The sequence below is a fragment of the Leptopilina heterotoma genome, unplaced genomic scaffold (assembly GCF_015476425.1).
Source record: "Leptopilina heterotoma isolate Lh14 unplaced genomic scaffold, ASM1547642v1 Lhet_247, whole genome shotgun sequence".
Lineage (NCBI taxonomy): Eukaryota > Metazoa > Arthropoda > Insecta > Hymenoptera > Figitidae > Leptopilina > Leptopilina heterotoma.
In genome coordinates, this window is record NW_025110963.1 from 288602 (window position 1) to 309398 (window position 20797).

The 20797-nt window shown below is 25.0% G+C and overlaps 1 protein-coding gene across 2 annotated transcripts in view; it reads right to left on the reverse strand.

The window, feature by feature from the left end:
• LOC122503190 (filamin-A) overlaps nt 1-20394 on the reverse strand; it is a 98009-nt gene extending 77615 nt beyond the window's left edge. For both annotated transcript variants that reach the window (XM_043613639.1, XM_043613638.1), the window contains exons 1-2: nt 20175-20394; nt 5748-6356 (exon numbers count right to left, since the gene is read on the reverse strand). In XM_043613639.1, coding sequence (XP_043469574.1) covers nt 5748-6087 — 340 coding nt within the window. In that variant the 5' untranslated portion in view covers nt 6088-6356; nt 20175-20394. The remainder of the gene's footprint in view (nt 1-5747; nt 6357-20174) is intronic.
• Between the last annotated feature and the right edge of the window lie 403 nt (nt 20395-20797).

Here is a 20797-nt window from a genome sequence, read left to right on the forward strand (position 1 = left end):
CATGTCCAAATATTTTTATACAAAAATTTTTTTGCGACAAATTATGTTTTTTTTTGCAATAAAATTGTTATGAATTTACAAGGTTTAATTGTAAATAAATTTGAGTCTTATAATAGAAAAGAGCGATGAATTTTAAATGAGGAATAGTATTTGCTTTTTTAATTGATTTTTTCATGTGAAATAATAGTCGCAAAGTCAAAGTAAATTTCCCTTCCTCAATCTTAGCGGGCGTTTAATAATTAATTAAAAAGAATTTATATTCCAATAGCTATTGTAGCTGTGCTATTTTTGGTTTATATATTTTAAACAATATGTAATCTTTAAATTTGAATGCGAACGAAACGTCGCTAATTTGCAGCAATAAGTATGCAGCTGATACAATCAGCATGTACAGGCTGGAAAATCAGTGATTATTCTCTGATTCCTTACAGTGTATAAACAATGCTTGAATCAACTGCATACTTATAGCTACGAATCAGCGCGATGTTTCGCTGATTTAAATTTAGAGAGTGATATGTCATGACTCACTTTTAATGATTCAACACATATTGAACTGTGAGTCCCTTCTCACACTTTTTCTCATCTTTTATTCCTTTAAAATGCTTGAAAAGGATAAATTCTACTACAGCAAGCGGCATTATTAAAATATTATTTAAACATAATGTTCAGAATGGGTCAAAAAGTCTACTGATTACAGTGACATATACTTATAACTAGACCAATTAGTGACTATTCACTGTTAATTAGAGAGAATTCACTTATTCAAATTTAAACAGTCTAAAAGAAGAACTAAATATATTCTTTAAAACACGAAAATATATCTCGTGTAAATGAAGGTAATGTATTCAGAAAAAAGGTGATATAATAAATACAATACAGACAAATTAAAAAATTTCAATTTTAAATTAACGTGAAATTTTACATTTACCTAGGAAGAAAAAAACTTTTTAAGAGTATACATTTTGAACCTTAAACATTGATTGCGAAAAATTTAATGGTTTTTTCGGTTTTGGGAGAACGGAGAAAAACATTTTTCGATGTTGAGCATCGATGCTAACTTCAGGTACCTAAAGAATATTTTTTCTGAATTAAAATTCGATTAGATTAAATTATTTTAAATAAAACTTTAATCAATTGAAAATTTTGTTAAATAAAAATTCAATGACCTCATACCTACTTCGTTAAGTAAAAATTGGCATCAACCTGGAATAAAATTTTTTAAGTTTTTTGTAAAAGTAAAAACATTTATGAAAATCTATAACTCACAACAAACAAAAGAATAGTACATTATGCAACAAACGAGGTTACCTCCCTTGTTCCATACTTTGCTTTATACAACAAAGGCGTATTATGGTTACTCTATATGCTACCTGTACCGGTGCATGTTAAATTCTCCCATATAACCCAGCTGGTCAATAAAGTAACCATTATAGCCCTAGGGAGATAAAGGGTATATTATTAACCGCTCCCAGGTCAATAAAGTACCCTTTATCTCCCTAGGGCTATAATGGTTACTTTATTGACTGCTGTGTTATAAGGGGGAACTTAGTACGCGCCTGTACAGGTAGATAAAGTGACCATAATACGCCTGAGTTGTATAAACACTTTTAACCATTTCTCGAAATTTAAAATTTTTATAACTTTTTTTACAATAAAAAATTTTTGCATCCTATTAAAAAAAATTAATAACTCAAAATTATTTTGTTAGAAATTAATGAAAATTTTTTTGGGAGTTAATTAATATGTATACTCTTTTAAATAAAATTATTGCAAAAAAAAATTTCAAAAATTTATAATTTTTCATAACAATTTTACAAATAATGTGTATTATTTTTATGCTTTCTAGAGCAAGCATCTTAATGAAATTTATACATAACATACCTTAGACTCTTATTCTTTTGTTACCGAAAAAAAAATTTCGTATTTTTAATTGTAACCTGAGATTTTGAACTTTTTGTTGCGTCGTGCACCGACCGCCACAGTGGTTTAAAATCGAAAAACTGAGTTCAAAATTAAATCTTAACCAATTTTAATCTTCTTTTTTTTAAACAGTTGTTATTAAATTCCTAAGAGATTCCTCGAGACCGATTTAAAAAAAAGATTGCATTTTTTTTATTTATTTATAAACATTAAAAAACTTCATTTCTTCATAAAAATAGTACTCCTTTATAATATAATGTTTACATTCATCGCTTTAAAAAAATTAATACAAAATAATGAAAGAAACATTATTCATCAAGGTCAGTTAAAAAAATTGTTTATATTTGTTATAAACAATTTAGAGACTAAAAACTTGACGGTTCAAAAACTGATATATTATATAGTTTTAAAAGTTATGTTTATAAAGCAAAAGAATATTTTATGATACCTTTAAATGAGATATTGAAAAAAATTATTTTTATTAATTGTATGTCAAATTATAATTTTCTTGCAAACAATAACAAAATTAGACATTTCTTAATTTTCTTAATGAATTTCTATATATATATATGTATAAGTATTAGAATAATAAAAGAATAGAAATAATTAACAAAATGTCCCATTTGTTAATTTGTTTGATTAAATAAATAAAAAATAAACTTTTTTTAAAAATTAATACCTAAATTAAAAAATGTGTACAAAATATAGTCATATATACTAGATTCATTAATAAGACGATTTTATTTAATTAAAATGATAAAAAGCACTAATATTTTCTTGAAAAAGTGCAGTCATTAACATTCACATTTTATTTTTAGCATTTGTTAATTAAGACTACTTCTACTACTTTTAAATGTAACTTGGTTATATTAAAATTTTTTTGTTTAAGAAAGAGGATTACTTTGTTGTAAAAATTAACAATACGAGGTATTTGTTAATTTAAATTGATTAAATAATTAAAAGATTTAATTTCATTATTTCTATTTCAGAAGGAATATGTTTTAAGGTTTTATTTGCCAACTGCATAAATTAATAAGGAATTTCCTCAAAAAGCAAGTAAATTAATTATTTGTCTATTAAAAATGTTTACCAATTAATTAATTAAAAAATAATTTTTTTCAATATCTTAATTAAAGATATCATAAAATATTCTTTTGTCTCATAAACATAATTTTTAAACTATAAAATACAGCAATATTTGAATAATCAAGTTTTCAGTCTCTAAATTGTTTATAACAAACATGTACAATTTTTTTCAACTGACCTTGATGAATAATGTTTCTCTGATTATTTTATATTAATTTTTTTCTTTAAGCGATAAATGTAAATATTAATTAACTACCAGAAAATCCCCATTAATTTCTAACAAAATAATTTGAGATATTAATTTTTTTTAATACGATGCAACAATTTTTTATTGTAAAAAATTATAAAAATTTTAAATTTTGAAAAAATGGTTAAAAGTGTTTCTTTAGTTCGTTGTGAGCTATAGATTTTTATAAATATTTTTATTTTTACAAAAAACTTTAAAAATTTTATTCTAAGACCCTTTTAGAACTTTTAAGAAATTTTTAAATTGATATAATCTAAATTGTAGTCTTTAAATTTTAATCATTTATTTGGAAATAATAATTGATATAGAAGCCAAAAGCAGGGTGTCTACTATTTTCGTTCAACAAAATTTCCGGTTTTTTCCCGACTTTGTCCTAATTTTTCCCGGTTTTTTTCTCATCAAATTTAAATTTACTTGATTTCAAACATAAATAAATCTACAAATGTCTTCAAAAATTGTTAATAGAGTTTTTATGAATAATTAAATTCTTTTGACGAGTTTCATTAAATTTTTTGAAAATAATGTTTTTTCAATAATTTTAATTAAAAATTTGGAAAATAATTGAATTAAACAAAGTATTTTTTAAATTTTTTAAAATAATCTTGTCTGTTCATAATTATTATTGAAAATTTGATTAATTCCATTTTATTAAAATGTATTGATACTAATTGAATTTCTGCAAAGAAATTTACTATTTATAAAACTAATTGAATCCTTCCAAAGAATGTTATTATTTATGAAAATAATTGAATTCTTGCGAAGAATTTTATTAAAATTTTTTGAACATTCAGAAATTTAAAATTATAAAAATTTAAGAGAAGTTCAATAATTGCAATTATTGAATAATGATTCAATAATATAACTTTTAGAAGCAAAAAATTTATTTAAAACTTTAAGATGGACTTTATATTTTAGAAATAAAATTATGATTACGGTGACTAACTTCCTTTGATTATTTTCAAAAATTTTAAATAAAATTCTTTCAAATGAATTTAATTATTTTTAATAAAATGTAAAGAAATTTCAATCATTTCAAAACTTTTCAATTATTTGTTTATAAAAATGCAATTATCTTGAAACAATAGAATTGAAAAATTTCAAAAATCTTATTTTTCAGAACTTTCAAAAAAACTTTGCGAAAATTCAATTTTATTAAAAAATTTTAAGTGTGTATCTTTTTTTTTAAAACTATTAAAAAAAATTTAATTATTAATTTTCGCACTAAGAAACATGAATACATTAGAATGTGACTATATAAAATTCAATTTTTTATCAATTAATTAATTAAAATACTTTGAAAATTCGATTCGTTAAAAAGATTTTAATGAAATTCTTTTACAAATTTAATTATTTTCAGTTGAATTTCACAAAATTTCTATTAATTCGATAATTGGGCGTTTCTATATGAAAAGCGCCCGTGCGTCACTATTATTAAATAGGCTGTATCTTCTTTTTCTAATTATTATTAAAATGAATTTTTTTTAATTATGATGTATTAAGAAATATAGGAATTTGTCCAATTTTAATTTCAATTTTACAGCATAATGTATGAAAGATGTACTATTTTTAATGTCGTGATGCACGGACTATATATTTAAATCAGTGACTGATTTTTTACTATAAAATTAATTATTTTTAACTAATTCAAATTTGAGGCTCCGGATCTTAAAAGGGCACTTTCAGCATTGATTTTAAATGGTAAAAGTGCCCTTTTAAGATCCGGAGCCTCATTTAGAGAACAATAATATAAATATCTATAAAAATTGAAATATAAAACGATTTTTTAAACAAATTAAAATAATAAAACTTTTTTTAATTTTGTGAAACAATTCCCGGTTGGCATTAAATTTCTGGTTTATTCCTGGTCAAATTAAGTTCCCGACTATTTCCCAGATTTCCCGGTTAGTAGACACCCTGAAAAAGTCAGTCACTAATTAAAATAGTAATATTTCTACTGATCATTTAAATAAAAATAACTGATTGTCAGTTAGAATTAACTGACGTTTCAGTAAATTTTTTAATTAGTCAAGTTTAACCAATTTTTCAGTTATTTTTTTTACTGAAAATCAGTTTGTTTTGAACTGATTCAGAAGCTATGAAGAAGTTAAAACTATGATTTTTAACTGAATCAAATTTAGAGAGTATTTCTGTAGTTACTTGATATAAACTAAAAGAAACAAGAATTTAAAAATTGAACTACAAGAATTATTAAGAATTATTAAAGAATGTAATAAAGACTCTCAAAGAAAATTTGTTTACTTTGCACAAAAATAAAGACAAGTAATGCAATTTCAACAAAAAAATAGACATTTATAAACACTGTGGTGGGAGCGAAAAATTTGATATCTCAGTTGTTTTTAAAGTCTGCGTGAATTTTTATTTAATCATAATTCAAGAAGGTGTAAGGAAACGCAAGAATTAGTCATTAATAAGTGTTGTTAGTTATAAATAAGTTATTAAGAAGCGATTGAATGAAGAGAGGAATTTGACTTACCAATGTTTACTATGCGTATTCCCTCATCCTCGAGGAATTTGAGAGCGACAGAAACGTTCTCCAGTTTCTGGGATCGAAAGGTGGGTCGTTTATTATGTTTGGGAAGGTGTTTTTGTGAGAGAACCTCAACCAAACTGACGAGCCTGAGACCATCGGAGAGATCGGACTCGAGATCCCCAATGTGCTTGCTGACACATTTGAGGTGTTCGTTGGCCCATCTGGTGAAGGTGTTCTGCTGTATCCGCTTCCACTCGGCATCTTCTGCTAATTCCCGCTCGACCATGTCTTCCTCCTCAGCCGCGGAGTTATCGCACATGACTGATTTTTTTTCTTCATTCATTTTATCGGCAGGCCTAGAAGAATCGTCAGAAGCAGTGAGGTGGGGTATCCCCTCCGATTGACAGCTCGACGGCTCAAAGTACCGGCAGCAGCACGACACCGGTGTATAGCTGATACGATATCAAAACTTCTTGGCTCGGTCGTCAATACAGTGAGATCAGAGAATTTTTAGCTCCTGTTCCTATATACTCGCGCAATCTGTTGCTAAATCTTCGAGTCTGTCTTGAAATTCGGTCCTCTCTACAGCCACGGCAATAACCGTTGGAGCCACTTTAAAAATAAGAAAGTTCAAAAGTTATTTTATTAGAACATAATCAAGTTTACAAGACTAAATTCATTAATTAGAATAAACTCAGGCATTCCAAATAATCCTTTTTCCCCCTTTCGTCCCCTTTTTTCAATTTTATCACCTTCTTCACCTTTTTGATAATTTGTCACCTTTTTCCCCTTTTTTGGCGATTTGTCCCCTTTTTCACCTTTTTCTAATAAAATAAAATAAACAAGTTTTTCTTTTTTTGAAATCTTTTTTAAAGTATAAAAGGAGATTTTAAGTTAAAAACACTAAACAAATCGAATTTTGGACAAGTTCAATTATAGTCTTTTTAAACCTTCTCAACAAAATTTCAACTATTTTCAAAACTAATAAAATTCTTCTCCAAAATTCAATTATTTTGAAAAATTTTAATAAAATTCATGGCAAATTTCAATTATTTTCAAAAATTTTTCTCAATTCAATGTCTTTCAATATCTACTATTTTATTTTGAATATAATTTTAAACAAATTCTTCGGAGAAATTGAAATATTTTCAAAAATAATAAAATTTTCACAAGCATTCAATTATTAAAAATACAATTACCTCGAATAATTCAATTATTTTAAAAAAGATTAAGAAAAACTTCGAAATTCAAGTATTTTTAATATCTACTATACTACTTATTTATAAAATTTTCCAAAAGAATTAACTTATTAAAAAAAAATTGGAAAAATTCTTCTCAATCATTCAATTATTTTCAAAAATAATAAATTCAATTATTTTTCAAAATATTAACAACATTCTTAGCGAAAATTTAATTACTTTCATAAATAGTAAAATTCTTGTTAAGAGTTCAATTATTTTACAAAATTTTTTCGCAGAAACTCAATTGTTTAAAATAAAAATTTATCAGATTTGTTGTAAGGAATTTAATTATGTTTACATTGTAAATAAATAAAATGTTGTAAATAAATTATGTTTACATTGTAAATAAATAAATATCTAAATAAATAAATAAAGAATAACATTTTTCAGGAATTGCTCAAAAAATGTAATTATTCTTTAAAATATGATTTCAATTCCTCGAAAAAATCAATTATTTAAAATTCTTTGAAAGAATTATTCAATTATGTATATCGATAAATAACAAAATTATTCCCGAAAATTCAATTATTTTGAGACATTTTAATAAAATTCTTTACAAAATTCAATTATTTTCATAAATAACAATATTCATCACAAGCATTCAATTATTATTTTTAAAAGTAATAAATTTTTTCTTGAAAAATCAATTATTTTAAAAAATTCTAATAAAATCGTTCGCAAGAATTAAATTACAGGGTGTCTAACAAGGATTGAGAAAATATGATAACTGACATATTTAACAATAAATTAATATTTAATGATAGAAACAAACGATAATAAAAATCTTCTAAGTTTTATTAGATTAGAAAAATTTTTTATTCACAAAAATTCTAATTTTTGTATCAATTTTTAGAAATTTCCCTGACTTTTAATGAAATTTTCTGACATGCCCTGACTTTTCCCTGACTTCCTTGACCGTTAAACACTCGCTCTGTTAATACTCTCTAAATCTGAATATGTGAAAATTCACATATTTGTACGTTATAAGTCGTCTTCTCGATTAATAAGTGCATATGCACTTATAATAAGTGAAATTTCACTCAGAATAAGTGAAAAATTCACTTATTTATAAGTGTATATGCACTTATTGATCGAGAGGACGACTTATAACGTACAATAAGTGAAATTTCACATATTCAGATTTAGAGAGTAGTCTCCACGCTTTGGTAAAAAATCTAAAATTATCAAAAATTCGAAAAACCCAATTTTTTAAAATTCAACATTTTTTCTTCTTTTTTATGACATTTAGCTTCATTATTCTAAGTTTTATTACATTAAAAAAATTTTTTATTCATAAAAATTTTAATTTTTGTATCAATTTTCACATTTTAGAAATTTTCCTCACTTTCAATGAAATTCTCTGACATTCCTTGACTTTTCCCTGACTTCCCTGACCGTTAGACAGTCTGAATTATTTTCATAAATAGTAAAATTCTTTGTAAAAATTCAATTATTTTATAAAACTTTTTTGCAGAAATTCAATCATTTAAAAAAAAATTTATCAAATTGTTGTAATGAATTCAATTATGTTTATAAATAATAAAATTCTTCTCAGGATTTCAATTATTTTTGAAAAAATTATTAAAATTCTTTTCAAGAATTCAATTATTTACATAAATAATCAAATTAATGTTAAGAATACATTTTTAAAAAATTTGAATTAAATTCTTTGCAAGAATTCAATTATTTTCAAAATTGTTTCGCAGAAGTTTAATTATTTCAAAAATTTTTATCAAATTCTTGTAAAGAATTCAATTATTTTTCAAGATATTAACAACATTCTTAGCAAAAATTCAATTATTTTCAAAATTTTTTCGCAGAAATTCAATTATTTAAAAAAATATTTATCAAATTGTTGTAAAGAATTCAATTATTTTTAGAAAGAATAATAATTATTATAGAATAATATAGAATAATAATAATTATAGAAAGAAGTAACTTAAGTTACTTAAGTCTAAAATGAATTTTAAAAAATTTCCAAAAGAAGACAATTATTTAAAAACAAATTTAAAAACATTCTACACAAACATTTAATTATTTGTATAGATAATAAAAATTTTACAAGAATTGAATTATTTACAAATTTTTTATTTTCCTCGCAAGAATTCAATAATTTTCATAAATAATAAATAAAAGTCATTGCAGAATTTCAATTATTTTTATAATACAATTTGAATCGAATTTCTCGAAAAAAGTAATTATTCTTAAAAATTTTATTAAAATTTGTCGAAAGAATTTCCTTATTTAAAAATTTGTTGATAAAATTCTTTATGAGAATCCAATTTTAAGAAACATTCAATTATTTCAATAAATTATTTTTCTATTTAAATAATTAAATTCTCGTAAAATTTTCTAATAAAAATTGGTTTAAAAATGAATTTCAGTTCAAGTTTTAAATAATTGATTATAAAAGAATTATAGTATACATTTTTAGAAATAATTGAAATTTGTAAAGGTTTCGAATTAAACAATTCTAAAGAATTAATTTTATTGAAAAAGTTTAATTGAATTCTTTTTAAATTATTTGAAATTTTTATTTTCTAATAATATATATTGAATTAAAGAATTTCCGAATAATTGTCGAAATTTTGTAAAATTGAATTGTAAACAAATTTAAAAATTCTCAAAAAACTTATTCAAAAATTATTAAAGATAATTGATTTAAAGAAATATTACAATTTTTGGGGACATTTTTTAATTTGCTTCTGTCTGTTTGACAATTAATTTCTATTGAATGATATGGTTAACCAAAAATAGCAATTATCTTGCAGTAACTTGTGAATAAAAATTATAATATTTGTCTATTACCTGTTTCCTTTGTCATTGTCTTGTACCCAATTTTGGATAAGAATCATCTTGCAGTAAAATTTTAGTAAAAATTATAATCTATTGTTTGTCAATCGTTTAGTTTCCAGTAAAAAAGTATTGGAACTCTGGGTTTGTCTGGGTTTTACTGGTTTTACTCGGTGTTGCATCTAGAGATGGGTACGTAATGTACTTCATTTTCACACCTGGGTTTGTTACGTATGTTACGTACGTAGAAAAGGACACAAATAAATCTCTGTCTTTTTCTAACCCATACTTTGCGTTCGCGAAGCAGTTGTGCTTAGGACTTAATGTTTGTTACGCATATTTTGTGGAAGAAGTAAACAAGTGAACTTAACCTCACTTTTTCTGATTGCCGGCATATATATATATATATATATATATATATATATATATATATATATATATCCTTATTAATAAAATCAGATGTCTGTCTGTACATTGCTTAAAACTTCAAAATGTTAACATGATTAGTTATTATGGACATCAGAGATTCCAAAAATGTTCTTAAAAAATTTAATGTATGTATGCATGTATGTATGTATGTATGTATGTATGTATGTTTGTCTGTCACAAAAACTTTGTACCCCAATCACACAAAAACATGTGAATCGATTTAAGTCCAACTTGGTAGGTTATTAGGTATTGACCCAAGGAAGGTTTATAAATTTACAGATTTAAAAAATATTAATTAGAACGGGAGATATTCAATTTTTTCAAAAAATTCAAAAAATCGAAAATTTCAAAATTTTTTATTTTTCATGGATTGCTTTTGAAGTTTATATACTTGAGTATTATATGTTATTTAGTCACATTATAGCATAACTTTGCAAAAAATAAAGTCCTATAACTAATATGTAAGTATAAAAATGTTTTCAAAAAATCGAAAATTTCAAAATTTTACATTTCTTATGGATTGCTTTTAAACTTTCTATATTTGAGTATTACATGTTATTTGGTCACATTTTAGCATAATTTTTCAAAAAATACTATTCTACAACTAAGATGTAAATATAAAAATATTTTCAAAAACTTGAAAAATGGAAAATTTCCAAATTTCACAATTTTGAATGGATAGCTTTTAAACTTTCTAAAAATGAATATTATATGTTATTTAGTCAGATTTTATCATAATTTTGCAAAAAATACTATCCTACAAGAAATATAAAAAAATTTTCAATATATCAAAAAATCGATACTAATTACTATATGAAGTATAATTCAGTAGTATTTTTGGAGTCTCTGATTAATATTTTGATGTCAAAATAGTGCAATTCAAAATTATTTATCAAATCAATCTAATATTTTCAAGAAGTTCAGAAATATTGAAAATGGAAATTTTTTATGATTAAAATGATTTCGCAGGATGTCAAGAATTGTAAGTCACCTGTGATACAATACAAGCATATTATGCCACTAGGCAAAAACTTACATGTTAAAACGTTTTTTCATTTTAACTCTAGATTTAACTTTAAGAGATGTTTTGAGCAATGTAAAGACAAAAGTTAACACGGTGTCTATTTTTGTTTAACAAAATTCCCTGCTTTGTCCAAACTTTTCACGGTTTATCTCTTTTTTGTCAAATTTAAATTTACTTGATTTTATCCATAAATAAATCTACAAATGGCTATAAAAATTTACTTATTTTATGAAAATACTGTTTCTTAAGTTCATATAAATATAGATTGTATTACTTGCTGTCGTACAGTTTTCTGTTTATACTAATACATTTAACTGGGTATCTACCAAACGGGAAAAACTGTAAAAAGCTGGGAATATGCCGAACCGGGAATTTTCCTATCAAATTAAGAAAAAGTTTCATTATATTAATTCGCTTTTAAAAAATTGCTTTTTACTTCAATTTTTATTGATGTATAATATTTATGAAAACAGACCCGAGTCAAAATTTAAGCCCTACTTTCAGCCTAAAATTTAGGTCTTATGTTAGGTTTTAGCAGTCGTAACGTAGGGTCTACTTGCGATACAATTAGTTCCAATTAGACTCTACTATAACTCCAAAAACTGTATGGAAAATTTAATTTTTTTAATACATTAATTAAAGTACTACAAATTGATAAATATTGTTCTCTGCATTTGAATTGGTTAAAATAACTAATTTGATAACAAAAAGTCAATCACTGATTCAAATAGTAATATTTTCCTACTAAAATAGCTATAATGGTAACTAATTATTATTTTTTTCCGGTCAAATTAAATTCCCTAGCTATTTCCTGATTTTCCAGATTGGTAGAAACTTAAATGTATTGGTAGAAACTAAAACCCGTCGAAGACGGGTACGACAGCTAGTATATATATATATCGAATTGACCTTCGAGATTCAAGCAACGAGGAGGATTCTAACTCTGATGAAAATTATAACTCATCAGAAGATGAAAATGTTAAAAGTTCTGACGACGAAAATGCGCATGACGATCAGATGGTAGAATTCGAGGAAGCGAATTGGACTGCCGGAGCGATTTGTTATACATAGTAAGTATCCATTTAGAATAGAATATACTTCCATTATAATTGGTTCGAATTGGAACCAATTGAAGTATCCATTAATGGATACTTTAAGCAGAAGCCTTTCAGGAGACAGTTCGTAATCTTAAAAATGCGAACAAATATTTACTTTCAAAAAGAGTTCGTTCACTAATAACGAAAGATTTGAATTTTCCCAGTACAAAGGTTTTTTAATGGTTTTGTAGCTAGTACCCATCTATGAGGCATTCCATGTCAAGTGATCCGGGTGGAGAAAAATTTTTCTCCAATCGTAGCAAAACTTGGGGCTTTTGTAGTACTAATAGATAGTAATTTTTCGTGAAAATATTTTTTTACCTAGTCCAATATTTTCCGAGGGGGAGGGGGTTAAATTTTTGGGTTTTTCAGTACAATGCTTATTTCGATAATTTTTTACTCTTAAACTATTAAACATACAAATTTGGCAAGGTACATTTTGGAAAGGTTTTTTCATGCTCTTTCGATTGAAAATAAGCATTTAAAAAAAAAAATTTTTTTTGACCCAAAAAAATCAAAATTAAAAATAAATTTTAATTTTTTGGAAAAAAGGTCCCATTTTTTTTTTTTTTTTTTTTTTTAAACGAAAGCTGAGGTTTTTTCCTAAAAGGACATATAAATGAAAAAGTGGGACAAGAATGTTTAAACATTGAAAAAATGAATTTTCTCGTAAACAGAGCTAAAAACCGGGTTTAGAGAGTAGAAACCTCTGTTTTTCAATGTTTAAACATTCTTGTCCCACTTTTTCATTTATATGTCCTTTTAGGAAAAAACCTTAGCTTTCGTTTTAAAAAAAAAAAAAAAAAAAAAATGGGACCTTTTTTCCAAAAAATTAAAATTTATTTTTAATTTTGATTTTTTTGGGTCATAAAATTTTTTTTTTTTAAATGCTTATTTTCAATCGAAAGAGCATGAAAAAACCTTTCCAAAATGTACCTTGCCAAATTTTTATGTTTAATAGTTTAAGAGTAAAAAATTATCGAAATAAGCATTACACCGTAAGACACCTGGATCACTTGACATGGAATGCCTCCTATATGGGGCCTTATATAGAGGATCTAACGCATTCAATGCAACCCAATCCGTAATTCTCACGATTAATCATATATGAATGGATGCAACGCCAACCCACATAGCACCATAGTATGAGGTAAGGTTATGTTGAGTACTAATCGTAAGGCACATAAGGTTACACAATATTGCTGCGGTAGACCTGAGGTGAACTAAAAACTTCCGCCATGGAGGTAAGGTTACATGTTAGGGTGTGGTGAGTATATATGATAAGGCCATGGTAACCTTACACGTTAAGGTTGATGTAACCTTACACGTTAAGGTTGAGGTAACGTTACATGTTAAGGTTGAGGTAAGGTTACATGTCAAGGTTGAGGTAAGGTAATTATTAAGTTGTAAGGTTGAGGTAAGGTTAAGGTAAGGTTGTGATAAATTTACCAGTTATGGAAAATATTGAAAAAATAATTAATAAATAAATATTCAATTAAAAAGTTAGTTTGTTGCTCCTCTCTATTTTGGAAACCTGACATGAAGCAGAAAATTTTGAAAACAAATTTGGGGGGACTGGGATTCGAACCCGGGATCGACGCGCATAAACCTATCATTCTAACTAACTGAGCTAAGTAGAGAACTGGCAGAAGGAAAATTAATGTTGCCTTTAAGGTGAACCAAGAAGATGATTAACTCCTTAAAGGCAATATTAATTTTCCTTCTACCAGTTCTCTACTTAGCTCAGTTAGTTAGAATGATCGGTTTATGCGCGTCGATCCCGGGTTCAAATCCCAGTCCCCCCAAATTTGTTTTCAAAATTTTCTGCTTCATGTCAGGTTTCCAAAATAGAGAGGAGCAACAAACTAACTTTTTAATTGAATATTTATTTATTAATTATTTTTTCAATATTTTCCATAACTGGTAAATTTATCACAACCTTACCTTAACCTTACCTCAACCTTACAACTTAATAATTACCTTACCTCAACCTTGACATGTAACCTTACCTCAACCTTAACATGTAACGTTACCTCAACCTTAACGTGTAAGGTTACATCAACCTTAACGTGTAAGGTTACCTTAACCTTAACGTGTAAGGTTACCATGGCCTTATCATATATACTCACCACACCCTAACATGTAACCTTACCTCCATGGCGGAAGTTTTTAGTTCACCTCAGGTCTACCGCAGCAATATTGTGTAACCTTATGTGCCTTACGATTAGTACTCAACATAACCTTACCTCATACTATTGTGCTATGTGGGAATGAGTAAACCCAGAGTTTAAATATTGCAACATCAAATAGCAATTATTGTTTCGAGAGTTAATTTCTTTTCCATTGAAAACTATTACTTTTTTTCTTAAAAAATGCGGACACGAGACACTTGGAGAAAAATACGAAGTTGAAGTCCACAACGTTGATCAACGAAAAAAATTTATTTAATGCAATCAAGTATTATTTTTAATTTAATATTTAATTGTAAAATAATTTATTATCAAAACATAAATATCAATATTTTTTTTCTAAATATTTTTTTGTCAATATTGCTGCGTAATTTTGAATTAATTTATTTAGTGAATAATTTTTTTTTGTTGATCAACGTCGTGGACTTCAACTTGGTGAAAAATCGCTTTGAAGTTATAAAGTTCAAAAAAATAAATTATTGAAACCAATGGTTATAAAATTCTTATGAAGAATTAAATTATTTTCAAAAATAACAAATATTTTCACAGAAATTCAATTCTTTTTAAACATTTCAATAAAATTCTTAGCAACTATTCAATTATTTTCATAAATTATTTTTTATAAAAGTGTAATTATTCTTAAAAATTTGTCGGTAAATAACAAAATTCTTCCCGAAAATTCAATTCTTTTGAAGCATTTTAATAAAATTCTTTCCAAATTCAATTATTTTTATAAATAACAATATTCATCACAAGAATTCAATTATTTTCAAAAGTAATAAATTTTTTCTTGGAAATTCAATTATTTTAAAACATTCTAATAAAATCGTTAGCAAGTATTCAATTATTTTCATAAATAATAAAATGCTTTTTATGAATTCAATTATTTTTTTTAAAATTAATAAAATACCACACAGACATTTAATTATTGTCAAATATTTGAAAAGAAATATTCTTTGTAAAATTTAATTATTTTTAAAAACTTTTCGCAATTCAATGATTTTCAACATCTACTATTTTCATAAAAATCCCAAACAATTCAATATTGTTACTCATGTTTTTTACTGAAATTTATGCGTTAATTTTGAAAAATCATAGTAGTAATTGTCGCAAATTTCTTCGTACGGTTGCGCAAAAGAAAAGCATTGGAGAGGAGTCTGGATCAGAGTGTTTCAAAGAAAAAACTTTGCAGGGGGGCAGAGTACCCCGGATAGTGGTTTGCCTTAAAATGGAATTGGACTAAGACCGGTGATGTCACTGTCTTGCAATACCCGGCGCAGTGACCTTCGTGTCGTAATATAATGTAAATATTGGTCGTTTTCATGGTGATTCAGAGTTTTTGGACATTGAAAAGTTTATTTCAATGAGATATATGTTCAATTTTTAACCAAAATATTTTTATAAAATTTGCAGCTTTTAAGAAATATCTTATCATGAACTGATGGTTCATGTACATCTTCACGGTTTTAATTTCTGCTGAAATGGAAAATTTCTTGTTTTTCCCACAAGGGATCAAAAAAATGAAGATTTAATTCATCTTGTTTACAAAAATGTCCATGAACTCGTAGATGGAATTTAGCAATAATTCAAATTTGCGCTATGAATTAGTAAAATTCCACTAAAAACCATCAGTGGAATTCCACACCTCTGCGAATTAGATTTAGAGTTTTTTTCACATTTTTTTTATTTATTTATATCACGATACAAATTGTTGATCTTTAATTACCTATTTTTTTATTCTAAAGAAGATTAGATTGAAAATTCTTTTACAAAATTTCAGTGTTTTGCCCACGAATACAACGTTACCATGTGACAAGGCTACATCGAATTGAGGTAGGTCAAGGTTTACGCTCGTATTCAATGAAACTGTTCTGCGAATGTACACGTACTTTCAAGTAGACTATAAATAAATAATTATAAATAGATATTCATAGTCGTCCGGATAACGAAAGGCTATTGACATTAAATCTTCTTCCAAGATAATTATTCGAAATAATAGTTCTTAGAAAATAACAAACAAAAATAGATTTTTTTCTAAATATTTAAACTCCAGCACCTGCAGTTTCTATAGGTAAAATTAAATTCTTTTTAACCATTATTTCTCATCTTAGAAACAGGTTTTTATACTGATCATTTTGATTTGTCATTCAAGGCAAAATTAAAAGAATCCAATAATACATTGACTTTAGTTTTTAAAGAGTGTGTATTTTTAAAACGTAAAATTTATTTTAATTTTAGTAGTAAAAACATTTCGTTATGCAAGTCTTTTCAGGCAAATAGTTATGAGAATTTTTTGTTGTGACAGCAAAACTTGGGTCTATTGATCTGATTTCAATGACAGTTAAAGAAGTTGAATGCAGCGAATCCAACAAGTTTAACTGACTCATTCTTCGTTTCATGTACAAGTATGGTTATATTTCTACAGTGATAACTCCTTTAAAGTATGCGAATAAATATAATCTCTGATTAATTTGTCTGTATAGAAGAGACACTAATACTTTTTTGAAAAAATTTCATACATTAAATAAATCAGACTAAATTAATATTATTTTATTAATACCTAGTTAAAATAATTATTTATTAATAGCAATAACTGAAAAACGAATTGATCAGTGTTTTAGAATCATTTTTACTCGGAACATTTTTCACCCACTTTTACTCGCATAATTATTACAATAAACCACATTCGTAGCATCAGCCCCTAATTAAACTTATAAAATTTACAATATTTAAAATCTTAATTAAATTATAATTAAACAAAATTACATTCACAGACTTCGCACCCGACGATTAATTTTAAAAATGTAGCAAAAAGTAGCTTTCAAACTAAAAAAAGTAGTTAAAAAAGTAGCTATCGAAAAATGAAATTTGACGACTAGAAAAACTCGTTTTAGACACTTCACAAAACTGACAAAAATTTAAATAATTGAATTCTGTTTGGAAATTTTATGAAGATAGTAGATCCCTATTGAAAATCATTGAATTGTGAAAAATTTTTAAAAACAATTGAATTTTACAAAGAATTCTATTAAAATTTTTGATAATAATTGAATGTCTGTGTGGTACTTTATTAAATTTTTTGAAAATAATTGAATTCATAAAAAGCATTTTATTAATTATGAAAATATTGAATTCTTGCTAACGATTTTATTAGAATTTTTAAAAATAATTGAATTTCCAAAAAAAAATTTATTACTTTTAAAAATAATTGAATTCTTCTGATGAATATTGTCAATAATGAAAAAAATTGAATTTTGCAAAGAATTTTATTAAAATGCCTCAAAATAATTGAATTTCTTGAAATAATTTTGTTATTTATCGACATAATTGAATTCTTTCGAAGAATTTATTATTTATGTAAATAATTGATTTCTCGGGAAGAAATTTATTAAAATCTAAAAGAATAATTGAATTATTTTTAAAAAAAATTAATTAAAATTGTATTTAAAATAATTGATTTCTTTCGAACAATTTTATTAATATATTTCAAAATAATTGAATTCCTGTGAAAAATTTTAATATTTTTGTAAATAATTGAATTCTTTCAAAGAATTTTTAGAAAACATTTTTTTAAATAATTTATTTTTTTGAGGAATTGAAATCAAATTTTTAAGAATAATTACATTTTTTGATCAATTCCTATAAAATTGTATTCAAAATAATTGAAATCCTGCTATGAATTTTATTATTTATGAAAATAATTGAATAGTTGCTAAGAATTTTATTAAAATTTTCAAAAATAATTGAATTCATGAGAAGAATTTGATTATTTATGAAAATAATTGAATTATTGCGAAAAATTTTATTAAAATGTTTAAAAAAAAATTCATTTATGAGAAAAAATTTTGTTATATTTGAAAATAATTGAATTCTTCATCATAATAATTTTATAATTGTTTTAAATAATTAATTTTTCTGAAATATAATAAATATTATGAAGATTTCATTTTAAATTATTGAATTCTTGTGGATAACTTTATTTGTGAAAATTATTTAATTTTTCGATTAATTAATTTAAAATAGTATTAAAAATAATTGAAATTCTACGAGTTTTATTATTTATGAAAATAATTGAATTCTTGCTTAAAATTTTATCAAAAATTTGTTTAAAAATTGAATTTCCATTAAAAAAGTTATTATCAGTGGAAGTAATTGAATTATTGTGAAGAATCGTATAAAAATTTTGTTAAATAATTGATTTTTTTGAAAATGCTATTCTAAATTAATTGAATTCATGTTGAAATTTAATTATTTATAAAAATGATTGAATTTTAGATGAATTTTATCAATTTTTTTAAAAAAACTTTAATTTATTTTTATTTATTTATTTATTTTTCAAGATATCATAATACCCTTAATTAAATTAAGGGTATTGATCAAATAAATCGATCTATTGTAAGATTCTAAACAATAAAATTTGATACAGAAGAAAATATAATTTTGGATGCTTTAATTTAATAATTAACTGAATAAATTTAAATCACAGTGTTTATTGATTCATTTTATGAATGGACATAGAATTTAAGACACGCGGACTGCTAAACTGTCTTTGCATTAGTTTTTCAATTATTTAAATATTTATATAATGATTAAGTATTTTAAAAAGTCTTAATACCATCAGGAAATAGAAGTTTGGCAAGTGAAATAAGATGCGTCAATTTTAATGTACTTTATTGTGAAATAATAATGATGATACGCAACAAAAAAGAGAAGATCGAAATAAACAAGAATCTCGCGAAAAGTATGTATATGCAAAAAACGAATGAATCCGCAGACATTGAAATTTAATTAACTAGATGTTAATCGTTAATATTTATTAATAATTATAATATTAATTTTCTTCTAAATATATATTTTCAAATTTTAAGTTTCTTCATCAGTGAAAAATTTTCAAAGTATTTTTTATTGAGATAATGTGAAACTATACTTAAAAATAGCTTAATTTTCCTTGTAAAAATCCCAAGTCTAAATTTGTAGAAGATTAAATGTTATTGGTAAATTTTGTAACCCTCGAACTGAAGTTTAGGAAGAATCTTAAGAATTATGACTCAGGTTACGGCCGATTGCCAATGTATTTTTAAAAGTTTTTCTAAACTCTTCTTTCTTGATACATTCGTTGAAGTTTAAATTTTAAAACACACTTTTGAAATTGATATCCAGAAGAGTTTTTAATATCTCAGATTATAGATTTTGTTTTTGTTTCAATTTTTTCTAACTTTTGGTTATTAAAGTTATTAAGTTTCAAATCATATACAATTTTCAAAAATCTAATATTGCTTGTTGAAGCATGGTATGAAAGGTTGAAGAAAAAAGAGAATTGTTCTTTTATATTTAACAAGCTTAATACTATTGCTTTTTTGAAAATAATCACAATATTAATTGAATTAATTAAAAATTTAATTTTCAATTTCAAAAAAGTATGCAAATTAGTAACAGTAGGAAATAAGATCGAAATGTAAAAAATAGTAATTAAAAGTTAATGTATACAAAATAACAAATAGTTTAACTATAAAAAATACAAAAACTCATTATTATTGAATAGGAACTTTAATCATGAAAAGATGAAATGAAAAAATTACTAAAATTCCAAGACTTTGTAATTTGTGTGATGACTCGAAATTCACACTTCTTTTAAACATTTAAAACACTAGAACTACCTTTTTTTGGAAAATTCCAATCTCGGTGTTAAATCACAATATCACCTAACAGTCTTAACTTTTCACTTCTGCACACTAAATTTTTTGCCGGTCATCCATCGGAGTGACTTTTCCAGCAGTAACGCTCGCGTTTATTATCGAACTTAAGATACAGATTGGTGGTTACTTAAAAAGTAAACCGTCAATGTCGTTGCAAACACGAAAGCAGGTCTGACTGAAGTTCTCCAACTCCAAGAATAGTTTGCGGACCCTCGCGTTTAGCCCCAGACACAAGAGTAGGGAGTCCGAATCTATATATACATATACGTATGGTCTTCCCTTCGCACACAAACGATGCGGGGGTTTAATCTGAAGATTAAGTAAGAGACTCTTATCTATAAAGATCCTAAGAAGTCACTTGAGAAAAACTAATTCTGATATTATACAATTATGACCATGAAGAAAGTGCCTCCACTTATTCTTATACTAATTATAGTAAGGAATCTACAAATTCTTGAATTCCTCCTCCTCCTCCTTTTTCTTCTTCTTCTTCTGTTTTAAAAACATCACGAAATAAATATAAAAGCAATGTTACGCGCGCAAAAGCTGCATTGTATGTACTGCTATTCTTAGACGATTAAAGC